This window comes from Oncorhynchus gorbuscha, linkage group LG13 (assembly GCF_021184085.1).
Source record: "Oncorhynchus gorbuscha isolate QuinsamMale2020 ecotype Even-year linkage group LG13, OgorEven_v1.0, whole genome shotgun sequence".
Taxonomy (NCBI): Eukaryota; Metazoa; Chordata; class Actinopteri; order Salmoniformes; family Salmonidae; genus Oncorhynchus; species Oncorhynchus gorbuscha.
Window position 1 is genome coordinate 20,621,144 of NC_060185.1, and position 14,010 is coordinate 20,635,153.

The 14,010-nt window shown below is 42.2% G+C and overlaps 1 protein-coding gene across 4 annotated transcripts; it reads right to left on the reverse strand.

Annotated features, from left to right (window-relative positions):
• Positions 1-871: 871 nt before the first annotated feature.
• Positions 872-11,943, reverse strand: LOC123992564 (amyloid beta precursor protein binding family B member 1-like). 4 transcript variants are annotated; one of them, XM_046293785.1, is made up of 15 exons: positions 11,612-11,943; positions 10,290-10,898; positions 9,937-10,145; positions 9,757-9,816; positions 9,185-9,261; positions 9,009-9,069; positions 8,690-8,836; positions 8,177-8,304; positions 6,452-6,457; positions 6,100-6,214; positions 4,285-4,369; positions 4,117-4,197; positions 3,803-3,918; positions 3,513-3,689; positions 872-3,000 (listed from the first exon to the last, which is right to left on the reverse strand). In XM_046293785.1, the coding sequence occupies exons 2-15, from the start codon at positions 10,879-10,881 to the stop codon at positions 2,845-2,847; spliced, it is 2,010 nt and encodes a 669-aa protein (XP_046149741.1). In that variant the 5' UTR covers positions 10,882-10,898; positions 11,612-11,943; the 3' UTR covers positions 872-2,844. The 4 variants fall into 4 exon arrangements, with proteins under 4 accessions (XP_046149741.1, XP_046149738.1, XP_046149742.1 ...); XM_046293782.1 differs by having other exon boundaries at positions 4,102-4,197; positions 11,612-11,941; XM_046293786.1 differs by lacking the exon at positions 6,452-6,457 and having other exon boundaries at positions 11,612-11,941.
• Positions 11,944-14,010: the final 2,067 nt, after the last annotated feature.

Here is a 14,010-nt window from a genome sequence, read left to right on the forward strand (position 1 = left end):
CAGGGAATAGGAGAGATATCCTCATGAAGGAGTGTCCATTACACGTCTGGGCCTGGACCACTTGATGTGCACCTTTCCCCCCAAAACCATCTCCTATGGAAACAATAACCAGCCTATATACAGCATCCCTCCCTGGGTCTTTTGATTTCATCCCTCCCTGGGCCTTTTCAATACAACAGGAGGGGGAAAGCATACAGACATGAATGAACAGGTGACGTGGGGTGACCTCTGCATGTTATTCACGCATGGGCCTTGCACCAATAGAGAATGATAGAGGCCTTTCGTAACCAAAAGGCCTTATTAGCATGGACAGCGCAATTGAGGGCTTCCACCATTTTAATCTAGTCAACTGGGTGGGACTTCCAAATTCATTGGCTGATCCCTCCTGGTGACCCTGTTGGAGTCATGTCCAACCGGGTCATCAGGAAGGATCAGCCAATCGTGAAGATTGACTACTTAAAAATGATCCTCAATGGCGCTGCCCATGCTGTCACATACACTACAATGGTACAGATAAAGAGTAGTCCTCTATCTATCTCTATGCTTGCACCTCTCACAATACATTTGGTAAAACCAATGTCAGCAGGTTTCATACATATGAAAAGGACTAGACAGCCTGCACAGCCTGGCTTCGCTTCCATTTTAATGGGATTACCAGGAATGTCAGAAAAAAAAACATTGATTGAAAATTAAGGATTTTTGTGGTTCTACCACCGGTTACGAAAGGAGACAATTTACAGACTAATCCACAACTGCCTTTTGGAATACAATCTCACCAATCCACATGGCTTCACTCAAACACGTCACACCAAAACCATGAAAATGATTCCATTAAGCGGGTGAAAAAAATATGCAACACCAAAAATAAGATATGTTCACATTTATTTCTTGTGCAGAGACTTTTATATACAGATACATTTATTTCTTGTGCAGGGACTTTTATATACAGATACATTTATTTCTTGTGCAGGGACTTTTATATACAGATACATTTTATACACCTAATTTACATGAATTGTGAAATAAATGTATCAGCTAGTGTTCCAATATTCCTCATTTTTAATGTTGACTTTGGAAGTACTAACATAACAGAATTAGAAAAAGGAGCACAATGATAAGTGAACAGTGACATGAGATACAGTATAGTATTATACAATTCAATCCAGTCTAATTATGTCAGATAGTGTTTCTATATTTGACATGTTTAATTTTGTTAGTCAAATAACTATTGCACTAAATACTTCTGACAAACACATTTCATCTGCATTTATTTTTTTTAACATAAAAACCACAACTAGTCTGATTTGTTCTCTAATACAATCAATAATGAGCAACTGTGCAACTGCTCCTCAGTAGTGTCCATTATAGTGTATGAAAACAATACAAAATACATTACTTAGAGGGACCATGGCCCAAACAGAGCAAAAAGTGGTACAAAAAAATGTAAATAAATAAAATCATAAATCATCCTCTCAATGTTATCCCTGTCCCAGGGCGCTGACTAAAGGAGACAGATACTGACCTGCTCTCAGCTACTCAGTGGAAAGGACCTGACAGTGACAACTAATCTACTACTAGCATATATATTGATAGACACGGATACAGGCTCGTGACATGCCTTACAAACACTTATTAACAGGTACAGAATTCAGCCCTCTTTACCATGAAGTAGCACACATCTAGTATGTTACAATAACTAAGAGTTCAGCACTAAACCGCTGCAGGCAGATATGAGCCTGGTTCTTCCTCTAAGCTATTAAAACATGCCGTGTGTGGTGAGGTCCTACACTACTATTTGGTGGTGGTGGTTACCAGCTGCGGTTGACTGACTCAGATAGAAAACTCAGGCCTTGAGCTGTTGTGTTTTCTCAGTCACTTTTCCATGATCAGACGTCTATTTTCACCATTGCCTTGTTGTTGGCTAAGCCCTAGACAGATATAGCCAGGCACCTACATTAAAGAACCCACAGCACAGTGTGTGCTGCTATATAACCGTTTGGAAGCCATTCTACCAACACCACATACAGGAAAGTCTGATTATTGCACAGAAGCACTGAACTTGCAAATGTAGGGGAAACACAACTACAGTACACTCTGAAATCACTGGTTGTTCACTACGACGCGACATGATTATTCACTTCTTTAATGGAAGACTAAAACACACTGTTTGCAGTGGGGGACATGAAGCTCTCTAGGTGAACCTCTACTTGGGCTCTTAGAACCTCAGTTGGACAGGAGTGGAGGCTGAGGAGTGTACAGGGTAATGACATGGTAGAAAACAAAACATCAGGAGACTCTACTAGGCTCGACAGTGACTACATGACCTTCTTCAGACACCAGTAGAACATTTTTAAAAAGAGGTGCTGTTACTGTTTGGGGAAGAGCACGGCCCCATGACTCAATCATAGTTGCAAAGAAATTAGATCTATTTCTGTGTGGAATCCTCCTAGCTTCCTACAGTGAAGAAACATGTAGTTACATCCCATAATATGAACGCTTCCTGCCAGACATAGTTTCTGCTAAAACACAAAAATAGTGACAAACAGATTAAATCCCAACAGAACAAACAATGGGCCGTTGTCAGGGCTCATTCAGTTTGAGCACAAAGCTAAAGGAGAGTTATACAGTAGATGTATAGAAAAACACTTTGCAATCACTAGTAAGTAATCATTTCCTCAGTTACATATAACTCCATGCACTAATGAAAGGACTATCTCTAAGGAGGGCCAAAAGGAGTGTAAGGCCGACAGAAAGCGAGAGAGAAAGAGAGAGAGGAGTGGAGGAGTGAGCTGGAGCTGCTGTGATGGGTTAGTGTTGGTGGGGAGGAGATCTTCTCTCTTCTGCTCAGGGGGACTGGGACCCTGACCTGTACTGCTTGAAGCTTCCCAGCAGACTCTGGACCCCCATCCTGACCCGGCGGGCCATGGAGTCAGCAGGCGGAGTGGGCAAGCAGGAGCCCAGGCTGGGAGGCCTCGCGTCCAGACACTTCTGGTAGCGCAGCTGTGGACAGAACACACACACACACAGCAGGACTCCATCAGAACAGACACTGAAACACATCAATACCATTCCAGTTTATTAATAAAACGTTCTATACTATAAACAAAATATCATCCTTCAGCCCGTCTCTCTAATATAATAATAATAATAAATGTCATTTAGCAGACGCTTTTATCCAAAGCGACTTACAGTCATGTGTGCATACATTCTACGTATGGGTGGTCCCGGGGATCGAACGATTTAAAGAGTCAACCAATCAAACAAACCAATCATTGGTTTTAAATAACTATTTCATGTGTCTGGGATTTCAAATTGTGCATATTTGCAAACCCAAAATTCAATTCAGTTGAATCAATCATATCTATCAACCCATTTTTACATTTATAATTGAGTCCTTCAGCAGATGCTCTTATCCTATTGTCCTCAAGTGCTTTACAGTAACCTAGCCTAAAACTCCAATGAGACCAAGCAACATTCCTACTGATTTATCAATAATCAGTCTGTTGACTCACCATGCAGGCGGCCTGCACCGCCTCACTCAGGCTGGCAGCGTTGGGCTCACACCAGAACATGTGACAGATGAAGTCCCCGGGGCCCTTGGCCATGATGAAGGCAAAGGTGTGGATGTCCTTTCCCACACCCATGAAAGACAGGAACCGCACCCGGCACTCTGACATCACCTCCTCAGTCTGGGGAGGACAGAGGACACAGCAGGCTCAGGAGAGAGCCATACTGACATGACTGCTACCAAATGTCTGTGTGTAAAGGAGATGATGTTGTGGATGGGTTAGTTAGTAACTACCTCTCTGGTGAGGATGGTGAGAGTGGCAGGGGCCACGTTGACAGAGACGGGGGTCCAATCCTGCTTCCTTGTGCTGTTCATTGCAGCCTCCAAAGCATCATTGATTGTGTCCACACCTAGGAGACGAGAAGGTTTGGCTGTTAACAGTATCCACAGGGCAAGGTAAACTGCATGGGAGTAGCTAGCTAGCCACATGTGAAGTGAAGCAAAACACAGTCCCACACAAAGCACAGCCATATGCTTTATTGCACAGCTAGATATATTTACCTAACTACAAAGTAAACAAAATATTTCCTTACCCATGCGTCCCTTACCTACAGGCTTGGTCACAGGGACGTTACCAAGGTAATACACAAGGAAACGTTGGAAATTCTCATTTTTTGGAACGGGAAACTCTGCAGAGGAAGAAGATAGGGATGGAGTTAGTGTCTGGTGTTTTACTTCTGTTCTAAAATTAACTGTAGAACTATCACAGGGGTTACCTTGAGTAGGAATCTCCATGGCTTTGCACTGGTCAGAATTGTACCTGCTCAGAAATGGCTTGGATAGTTTCCTCTCTGTCATTATCTGAATGTAAAGAGAGACATGTTCAGCTCATCGTGAAATGAGATTCCACAGGAAATAGTATATTAGATATGTGACATACAGTGTAAGTCGTAAGTTTACATACACCTCAGCCAAAGGCATTTAAAACTCAGTTCACAATTCCTGACATTTAATCCTAGTAAAAAAATCCCTGTTTTCGATCAATTAGGATCACCACGTTATTTTAAGAATGTGAAATGTCCGAATAATAGTAGAGAGTGATTTATTTCAGCTTTTATTTATTTCATCACATTCCCAGTGGGTCAGAAGTTCATATACACTCAATTAGTATTTGGTAGCATTGCTTTTAAATTGTTTAACTTGGGTCAAACGTTCCAGGTAGCCTTCCACAAGCTTCCCACAATAAGTTGGGTGAATTTTGGCCCATTCCTCCTGACAGAGCTGGTGTAACTGAGTCAGGTTTGTAGGCCTCCTTGCTCGCAGACGCTTTTTCAGTTCTAACCACACATTTTCTATAGGATTGAGGTCAGGGCTTTGTGATGGCCACTCCAATACCTTGACTTTGTTGTCCTTAAGCCATTTTGCCACAACTTTGGAAGTATGCTTGGGGTCATTGTCCATTTGGAACACCCATTTGCGACCAAGCTTTAACTTCCTGAATGATGTCTTGAGATGTTGCTTCAATATATCCACATAATTTTCCTTCCCCATGATACCATCTATTTTGTGAAGTGCACCAGTCCCTCCTGCAGCAAAGCACCCCCACAACATGATGCTGCCGCCCCCGTGCTTCACGGTTGGGATAGTGTTCTTCAGCTTGCAAGCCTCCCCCTTTTCCCTCCAAAAATAATGGTCATTATAGCCAAACAGTTTTATTTTTGTTTCATTAGACCAGAAGACATTTCTCCAAAAAGAACGATCTTTGCCCCCATGTGCAGTTGCAAACCGTAGTGTTTTTCTTAATGTCGGTTTATGAGCAGTGGCTTCTTCCTTGCTGAGCGGCCTTCCAGGTTATGTCGATGTAGGACTAATTTTACTGTGGATATAGATACTTTTGTACCAGTTTCCTCCAGCATCTTCACAAGGTCTTTTTCTGATGTTCTGGGATTGATTTGCACAGTGACACCAAAGTATGTTCATCTGAAGGAGACAGAACACGTCTCCTTCCTGAGTGGTATGACAGCTGTGTGGTCCCATGGTGTTTATACTTGCGTACTATTGTTTGTACAGATGAACGTGGTACCTTCAGGCATTTGGAAATTGCTCCCAAGGATGAACCAGACTTGTGGAAGTCCGCCATTGTCATTCTGATGTCTTGGCTGATTTCTTTTGATTTTCCCATGATGTCAAGCAAAGAGGCACTGAGTTTGAAGGTAAGCCTTGAAATACATCCACAGGTAGACCACCAATTGACTCAAATGATGTCAATTAGCCTATCAGAAGTGTCTAAAGTCATGACATAATTTTCTGGAATTTTTCAAGCTGTTTAAAGGCAGAGTCAAATTAGTGTATGTAAACTTCTGACCCAATAGAATTTTGATACAGTGAATTATAAGTGAAATAATCTGTCTGTAAACAATTGTTGGAAAAATTACTCGTGTTGTGCACAAAGTAGATGACCTAACTGACTTGCCAAAACTATAGTTTGTTAACAAGAAATGTGTGTAGTGGTTGAAAAATGTGTTTTAATGACTCCAACCTAAGTGTATGTAAACTTCCAACTTCAACTGTAGAAGACATGGGAGTCTCACCCTGGAGCACATCTCATGCAGACTGGTGGCAATGTTCTTGGCAGGTGAGTCACAGCGGAACACGTGACACTTGAGTACCTGGGTCAGGTTGTCTCGCGCTACATAAGCAAAGTCTCTGTTGTAACAAATACAGAAAAGTACACCATTTACATACTGGTACATGAACCCACGCATTTCTCCAACTTTAATGATAACAACCCACAAGAAAAATACTGGCAAAACAAAAATGATTGCATGCAATCATGTTAGATATGACAATACAATAAATTTAACTATATGTAGGACAAACAACATCGGATATGAGAATACATTTCTAAAAGAAAAACTGCAAATAATCATATCTGTACAATACCTTTCCCTGTATAGGGCAGCAAAATGCAGCATGAAAATAAATAATGATCAGTTAAATCACAGTTATTACAAAAACACTAGTAGAAAATTCAAATCAGATTCGTAGTGAATGTCATTGAAAGGAAATGTTATTGCAATACCATGGACAACCCACCAGAGGGCAGATGTATGGACAACCCACCAGACAACCCACCAGAGGGCAGCTGTATCATTGCAACATCATGGACAACCCACCAGATAGCAGTGTTGTCTCATGGGTGCAGTTCTGTATTTAAGCATGCCATTTGCCAAGTTGGGTTCAAATCCTGTTTGGACCCATAGGCCGCATTTACAAAGGCAGCCCAATTCAGATATTTTTTTTCACTAATTGGTCTTTTGACTAATCAGTTCAGGTCTAAAAAAATTCTAATGTGAAAAAATCTGATGTGATTGATCAAAAGATCAAAATGTGGAAAAAATATCAGAATTGAGCTGCCTGTGCAAATGCTGCTGTAATGACATACAGCTGGGCAAAGAACTGCTATTTGCAAATTCAGCAGGAAAACAGACCCATATCCACAGGTCTAGGATGGGAAAACACTACCCTAAGGCATGAAGATGAACATGTTTTAATAACAGTTCTTTATTTTTTAGATTTATTTCACTTTTATTTAACCAGGTAGGCAACCTGGCCAAGATAAAGCAAAGCAGTTTGACATATACAACGACACAGAGTTACACATGGAATAAACAAACATACAGTCAATAATACAGTAGAAAAAAAGTATATATATACAGTGTGTGCAAATGAGGTAAGGAAGGTAAGGCAATAAAGTTGGCCATAGTGGCAAGGTAATTACAATATAGCAATTAAACGCTGGAGTGATAGATGTGCAGTAGAGATACTGGGGTGCAAAGGAACAAAATAAATAAATACAGTATGGGGATAAGGTAGTTGGATGGGCTATGTACAGGTGTAATGATCTGTGAGCTGCTCTGACAGCTGGTGGTTGAAGTTAGTGAGGGAGATAAGAGTCTCCAGCTTGGAGAGCGTGCTGTGGATGGGTGCTGCTATGGTGACCAGTAAAATGAGATAAGGCGGGGTTTTACCTAGAAAAATGTAATGCTGCAATATGTAACTTTTCGGGGGGCCCGACCAAATTCACATACAAATGAGAGTTATAGATCTGTCACTCATTGAAAGCAAGTCTAAGAAGTGTGCACTATTTCTATGCTTCAATGAGAATGAATATTTTTTGTGTACACCAAATTCAAACAGCTGAAAATACAATATTTTTAGTTTTGCAAAATATCTTTCACAGCGGTTTAGAAGGTACAAACATTCTCTACACTTAAACTTGCTTGTTTTGTCACAAACTGAAATTTGGTACACTATTAGAATTTTTGCAACCAGGAAATGGAGTAGCAATTTCTACAGTGTGCATCTTTAAGAAAATGGAACAAATGACCAGCTATTATGTAATTCCCAGTGTCTAATATCTCTTAATTAGGTGTGGATGGGTCATGATGAAGTAATAGTTAAGTGATGGCTAAGACTAGATAAACTATTTACTAATAGATTGTGCTAAATAAACACTATGTAAAATAGTACAAATTTCAAAGAGTTAAACAGCATTTTCTGTTCCTGTAAAAGTAGCTACACCACTTAATCGGACTGCAACAGTTGTGCAGTGCTTTACAACCTCCACATGTGGTGCCAAACGGTGACTAACTAGTAGACACTGACCTGCCGTTGTCTCGGCCCACACCCCACACGCGGATGCTGGCAATAGGCTGGGAGTGCAGCAGAGTCTGGCCCAGTGGGTCGATCAGATTCATAGTGTCATTCTCCAGGACCATCAGCATGTCCTTACCCTGGTAACACAACACAAACATATCACGATCCTCCTGAAGCACCACCATGCACTGCAAATTGAACCAAATTACATTTGAATGTGCCATCTGTTCTACAACTAATAATATTCTAGCAAACACCTGTTAAGACTTGATCCCATTTTAGATGGAGACATTCCCAAGCATTGGTGCATATGGATGACTATAATTACTCTGATGTTCAACATTATTCAACACAAAGCAGCTGCAGGGAATAGCAGTAAATGTGAGAGGTTGCTGGGTAAAAATAGACCAAGCAAGGTAAACAGAGGGTGTTGCCCAGACATCAACCCCATGCCCAGGCTCTTCCCCCAAACAGGAAGAGCCCACCCCAGTCCCTTACTGTAGCCCTGCTCCTCAGACTCACCTCTCCCCAGATGCCAGCAGTGTCATGGAGGTTGTGTTTATGGTAGGACAGCTGTCTAATGCAGTTGTTGACAGCCACGCTGCTCTTCGCTGGTGCCATGTCCTCTTCAGACATCTCCACCCAGCCCAGAGAGCGCACAGCAAAATACTGGAATAGCAAATTGAGGCAGGAGAGAACACAGGATGATAAACCGACAGACGCAGTCCAATTAGGAAAGGGAAGAGTAGTTGTATGTTGACAGGGAAGGGACAGTCAGATGACTACAGTCTTCCTGCCTCAGTGCATTAGTGAGTGTAAATGTAAGTGAATTTGAATGTACCTTAGCCTCCAAGTCAGTGCCATGGGGATCAAGGTTCTCCTCTTCCTCAGACTGGGAACAGCTAGTTACGAGGCAGGTATAGTTTGAGAAAGAATAAGAGAAGGGTTTAAGAGAAACTGTTTTGGCTGAGAATGAGAAAGCTTATCACATAATGTACTAACCACCACACCACTTACTTCAGGTTGATGGATGCATAGCGCAGGGTTGCCCCTTCAAACTCCTTCAGGCTCTGATCAGAAGCCACCTCTCCCTCCTGCAATCACGAAAAATACGAAGAATTTGTCAATTCATTATCACCAAGTTGATCAACATTCAGATGTGTTGCCTTCTAAACTCCACTGTTTCTAAAAAGTGAAATATTGATGGTTGAAGCTGGGAAATGTTGTGTGCTCTGTTATTGTATTATTATTTTGGCTATTGAAGCGTAATGCTCTGCTTCTGTCCCTTAGTACACGCCAAGATAGTAAAAACAAAACGTAAGCCTACTTTTTCCCATGTCAACTATTTTCCACATAATAATGATTTATCCGCAGAGTCTGTGGTAAGAGTTTCGTTGAATGTATATTACAAATTATGCTTTCAATTAATAATCGGAGACATAAAAATGACGTTTTCCATACTCATTAAAATAAATAGAACATATTTTAACTGTCAGTGTTGACCTTTTGGTATAGGATATCCTAAATGTGAGGTCTTAGCCATGTCAAGATTCTCATTAGTACTTATTAATATTCCCTCTGTCTCTTACCTTCCACAACTCTCCATCACTAGTCACTTCATCTGGGTTAGAGAGGTCTCCCCATGTTTCCTAGGAGTCAGACAAAAACATGATGCCGTTTTTATTCTAAATTGGGAGAGCATAGATATAAGTCTTCTAAGAACAGAACATGTCACAAATCATCCCTAAGGCCTATGAGTAAGAGCTCACCTCCTGCTCTTCCTCACAGGGTGTTGTCTCCAGGGACATACTGGAGGACATCATAGAGTCTCCCACCTTGTCCAGAGGGGAGGGGGGCTCCCACTGAGTAGTTCCAGTAGGGATGTGCCAGTAATAGGTGCCTGAGGTGTCTCGAACCCGCATCCACCCAGAGGGCAGGTCTGTGTCCGCCTCAAAGGCCTCCGAGTCCCAGAAGGACTCTGTGTGGAGAGAAGGGGAGGGTTAGAACGAGGTGTCTCAACGTTGCTTGCAACCTGAGAAGCACTTGTTATGTTAGACTAGACTATAATCATCATTGCTCAAACAAAACAGTCACATGACTGATTTCAACAACTCGCCCTTACCTTTGTTTCCATTTGGAGGGATTTCAGCACTGCTTTCCTGAGACAGTGCAGGCCAGTTGGATTCTTCATCACTTGGTGTTCCATTCACATTAGAAAACAGCAGACAGGGATTTCTAGCCACCCCACCTCCCTCTCTTTCAGCCTCCACATTACTCTGTTCGGACTCCCTCTCTTCCTCTATAAAACTGCAGGCCTCTTCAGCTGCCTCAGATGGATCTTCCTTTTCTTTGTCATTTTCTTCGCCCTCACCCTCTTTATCCTCGGCAGACAGTAGAGTATCAATGAGTACTGGCTCCTTGAGGATGGTCTTGGCGGTCTTGGGAGATTTGGTCTGCTCCTCGTTCCTCTGCTCCTCCTCAGTGGTGTTATGAGGGGAGAAGTCCTCTTGGTTTCCATTCTGGTCCTGATGTTTCTCAGCAACTTTCCTCAGCTGGTTCTGGCCCTCCTTGACCCACTTAGCATTGTTGCCACCAGTGGATTCTTGGTCACTCCAAAGGCCACTGTCATTCAATTTGTTTTTCAGCACTTCATCTTGATGATGGTTGTTGGCTACATGATAAGACATTTCATCATCATCATCATGGCCACCCATGGTACTATACAGCAGCTCTGAGGGGAATACAGGGGGGTATGGTTTGAGAGAAAACACATGCCTTTGCTTATCTGATTGCTCAAATGTCCAGAAAAATAACTATTGAGAGGTGTGTCAGTTTAGTAATGAGAGAAAGTGACCTGGCTGGCTTGTCAACTGTTTGACATTGTAAGGTTAACTAACATTAGTTAACTTGCCAGCGAGGTAAATGTAATGTTAGCAAGCTAGCCAGGTAGCTAGCTACCCAGCCTAACTAGTTCGCTAACTAACGTTGACATATTAAAGTAGTAAGCTAGGTAGCTAATGTTAACTGCGCCATTAGCTAGCTACAGTACATTATCCATGATGGCACAAATCGCTACGCTATACAGCTAGCAAACGTTACTAGATAACGATAGTTGGCTAGGCCTCTCTAGCTAGCTTGCTAGTTGCTAATTTAGCAAGCAATCAATAACAATTTAAATGCCATGACAATGTCAAGCGCTAGCTACTGTATTATTGCTAATTTAGCATACCAGCAATGTGGGTTAGCTAACGTTAAGTCAACTAAAAGGAAAGGTACGCGGCTTCGTTAGCCTCCTTGCTCGCTAGCTACAGAAAGTAGCTAGGTGACCATCTGAAAAAACGGGCATCATCCGCCATCATCATCCCATAATATAGCCAGAATTGGTACACGAACACAAAGGACGGCACTTTAAAATATGCGCCATTAACTACTAAATATACTTACTTGTGCTGTCAGTGTGTCTTCGATTAAATATGTTCTCGTTATTGTTACATATTTCCACACGTATAGAGGGGTCGTTTATCTGGATTCCCAGGCAATACTGATGTTGCGCTGATGTGTATAGTGATGATGAAAGATGGGAAGGGGAGGCGGCCGAACGTCAAGAATGTGTCGCTCTGTGTTGCCTCGAGGTTCTCTGCCTCAACCCTCTTACGATCGCTGATCGGAGTCCACAGAATACATTATCAAAATAGATTTATAGAGGTGTTTTCGTACTAAATCAGTGCCATAGTACAGTGGTATTAACTAAATAACTATTGCCCCATAGCACTCACTTCTGTCATCATTTAGTGCTTTGAGACTAGTCAAGGATCATATCACCTCCACTTTACCGGTCACCCTCGACCCACTTCAATTTGCTTACCACCCCAATAGCTCCACAGACAATGCAATCTCCATCACACTGCACATTGCCCTATCCCATCTGGACAAGAGGAATACCTATTTACGAATGTTGTTCATTGACTATAGCTCAGCATTCAACACCATAGTACCCTCCAAGTTCATCATTAACCTTGCGGTCCAGGGTCTCAACCCCGCCTTGTGCAATTGGGTCCTGGACTTCCTCTGGTACTCTATGTTCACCAATGATGCCTCCAACTCAATCAAGTTTGCAGACGACACAACAGTAGTAGGCTTGATTACCAACGATGACGAGACAGCCTACAGGGAGGAGGTGAGGGCTCTCAGAGTGTGGTGTCAAAGGAGATGATCGTGGACTTCAGGAAACAGAAGAGGGAGCACCCTATCCACATAGATGGGATAGTAGTGGAGAAGGTGGAAAGTTTTAGGTTCTTCGACGTACACATCACGGACAAACTGAAATGGTCCACCCACACAGACAGTGTGGTGAAGGCGCAACAGTACCTCTTCAACCTAAGGAAGCTGAAGAAATTTGGCTTGTCACCTAAAACCCTCACAAACTTTTACAGATGCACAATTGAGAGCATCCTGTCGGGCTGTATCACTGCCTGGTATGACAACTGCACCCCCCACAACTGCAGGGCTCTCCGGAGGGTGGTGCGGTCTGCACAACACATCAACGGGGGCAAACTACCTGCCCTCCAGGACACCTACAGCACCCGATATCACAGGAAGGCCAAAAAGATCAAGGACAACAACCACCCGAGCCACTGCCTGTTCACCCCGCTACCATCCAGAAGGCAGGGTCAGTACAGGTGCATCAAAGCTGGGACCGAAAGACTGAAAAACATCTATCTCAAGGCCATCAGACTGTTAAACAGCCATCACTAGCACAGAGGCTGCTGCCTTCATACAGACTTGAACTAATTGGCCACTTTGGATGTCATAAGGTGAATGCACCAATTTGTAAGTCGCTCTGGATAAGAGCGTCTGCTAAATGACTTAAATGTAAATGTACTTTAATAATGCCACTTCAATGATGTTTGCATATCTTGCATTACTCATCTCATATGTACACTACCGCTCAAAAAGAAATGTCCTTGTTTTTGAAAGAAAAGCAAATTTCTTTTCCATTAAAATAACATCAAATTGATCAGAAATACAGTGTAGACGTTAACTATTGTAGCTGGAATCGGCCAATTTTTTATGGAATATTTACATAGGCGTAGAGGCCCATTATCAGCAACCATCACTCCTGTGTTCCAATGGCACGTTGTGTTAGCTACTCCAAGATAAACGTTTTAAAAAGGCTAATTGCTCATTAGAAAACCCTTTTGCAATTATGTTAGCACAGGTGAAAACTGTTGTTCTGATTAAAGAAGCAATAAAACTGGCCTTCTTTAAACTCAATTAGTATCTGGAGCCTCAGCATTTGTGAGTTCAGTTACAGGCTCAAAACGGACAGAAACAAACAACTTTCTTCTGAAACTCGTCAGTCTATTCTTGTTCCTAGAAATGGACTTTCCATGCGAGAAATTGCTAAGAAACTGAAGATCTTGTACAGCGCTGGGTACTACTCCCTTCACAGAATACCCGCAAAACACCAGTCTCAACATCAACAGTGAAGAGGTGACTCCGGGATGCTGGCCTTCTAGGCAGAGTTGCAAAGAAAAAGCCATATCTCAGACTGGACAATAAAAATAAAAGTTTTAAGATGGGCAAAAGAAAACAGACACGGGACAGAGGAACTCTGCCTAGAAAGCCAGCATCCTGGAGTCATTGAGACTGGTGTTTTGCAGATATATATTAAAAGGAAGTCCGGGTTTAAAATTACTCTTGAAAGTTGGAATCGTAAAATGCACAAGGTACAATTCAGAAATGGGGTAGTGCATCATCAGTTCCTCTTGTCTGTTAATCATTGCATACCTTAAAGCTGTCTATAACGTGTCAGAAATGTCCAGATAAACTAGCCTGCCGGC

What these genes read in the sequence shown, in the direction of transcription:
- LOC123992564 (XM_046293782.1), bottom strand. Translation starts at nt 10,881, where the DNA reads ATGGGTGGCCATGATGATGATGATGAAATGTCTTATCATGTAGCCAAC. An exon ending in CTGCTGGCATCTGGGGAGAG is followed by an intron (nt 8,305 to 8,689) that starts GTGAGTCTGAGG and finishes TTGTGTTACCAG; the next exon opens with GGTAAGGACATGCTGATGGT. An exon ending in TGTAGGTAAGGGACGCATGG is followed by an intron (nt 3,919 to 4,101) that starts GTAAGGAAATAT and finishes CTCGTCTCCTAG; the next exon opens with GTGTGGACACAATCAATGAT.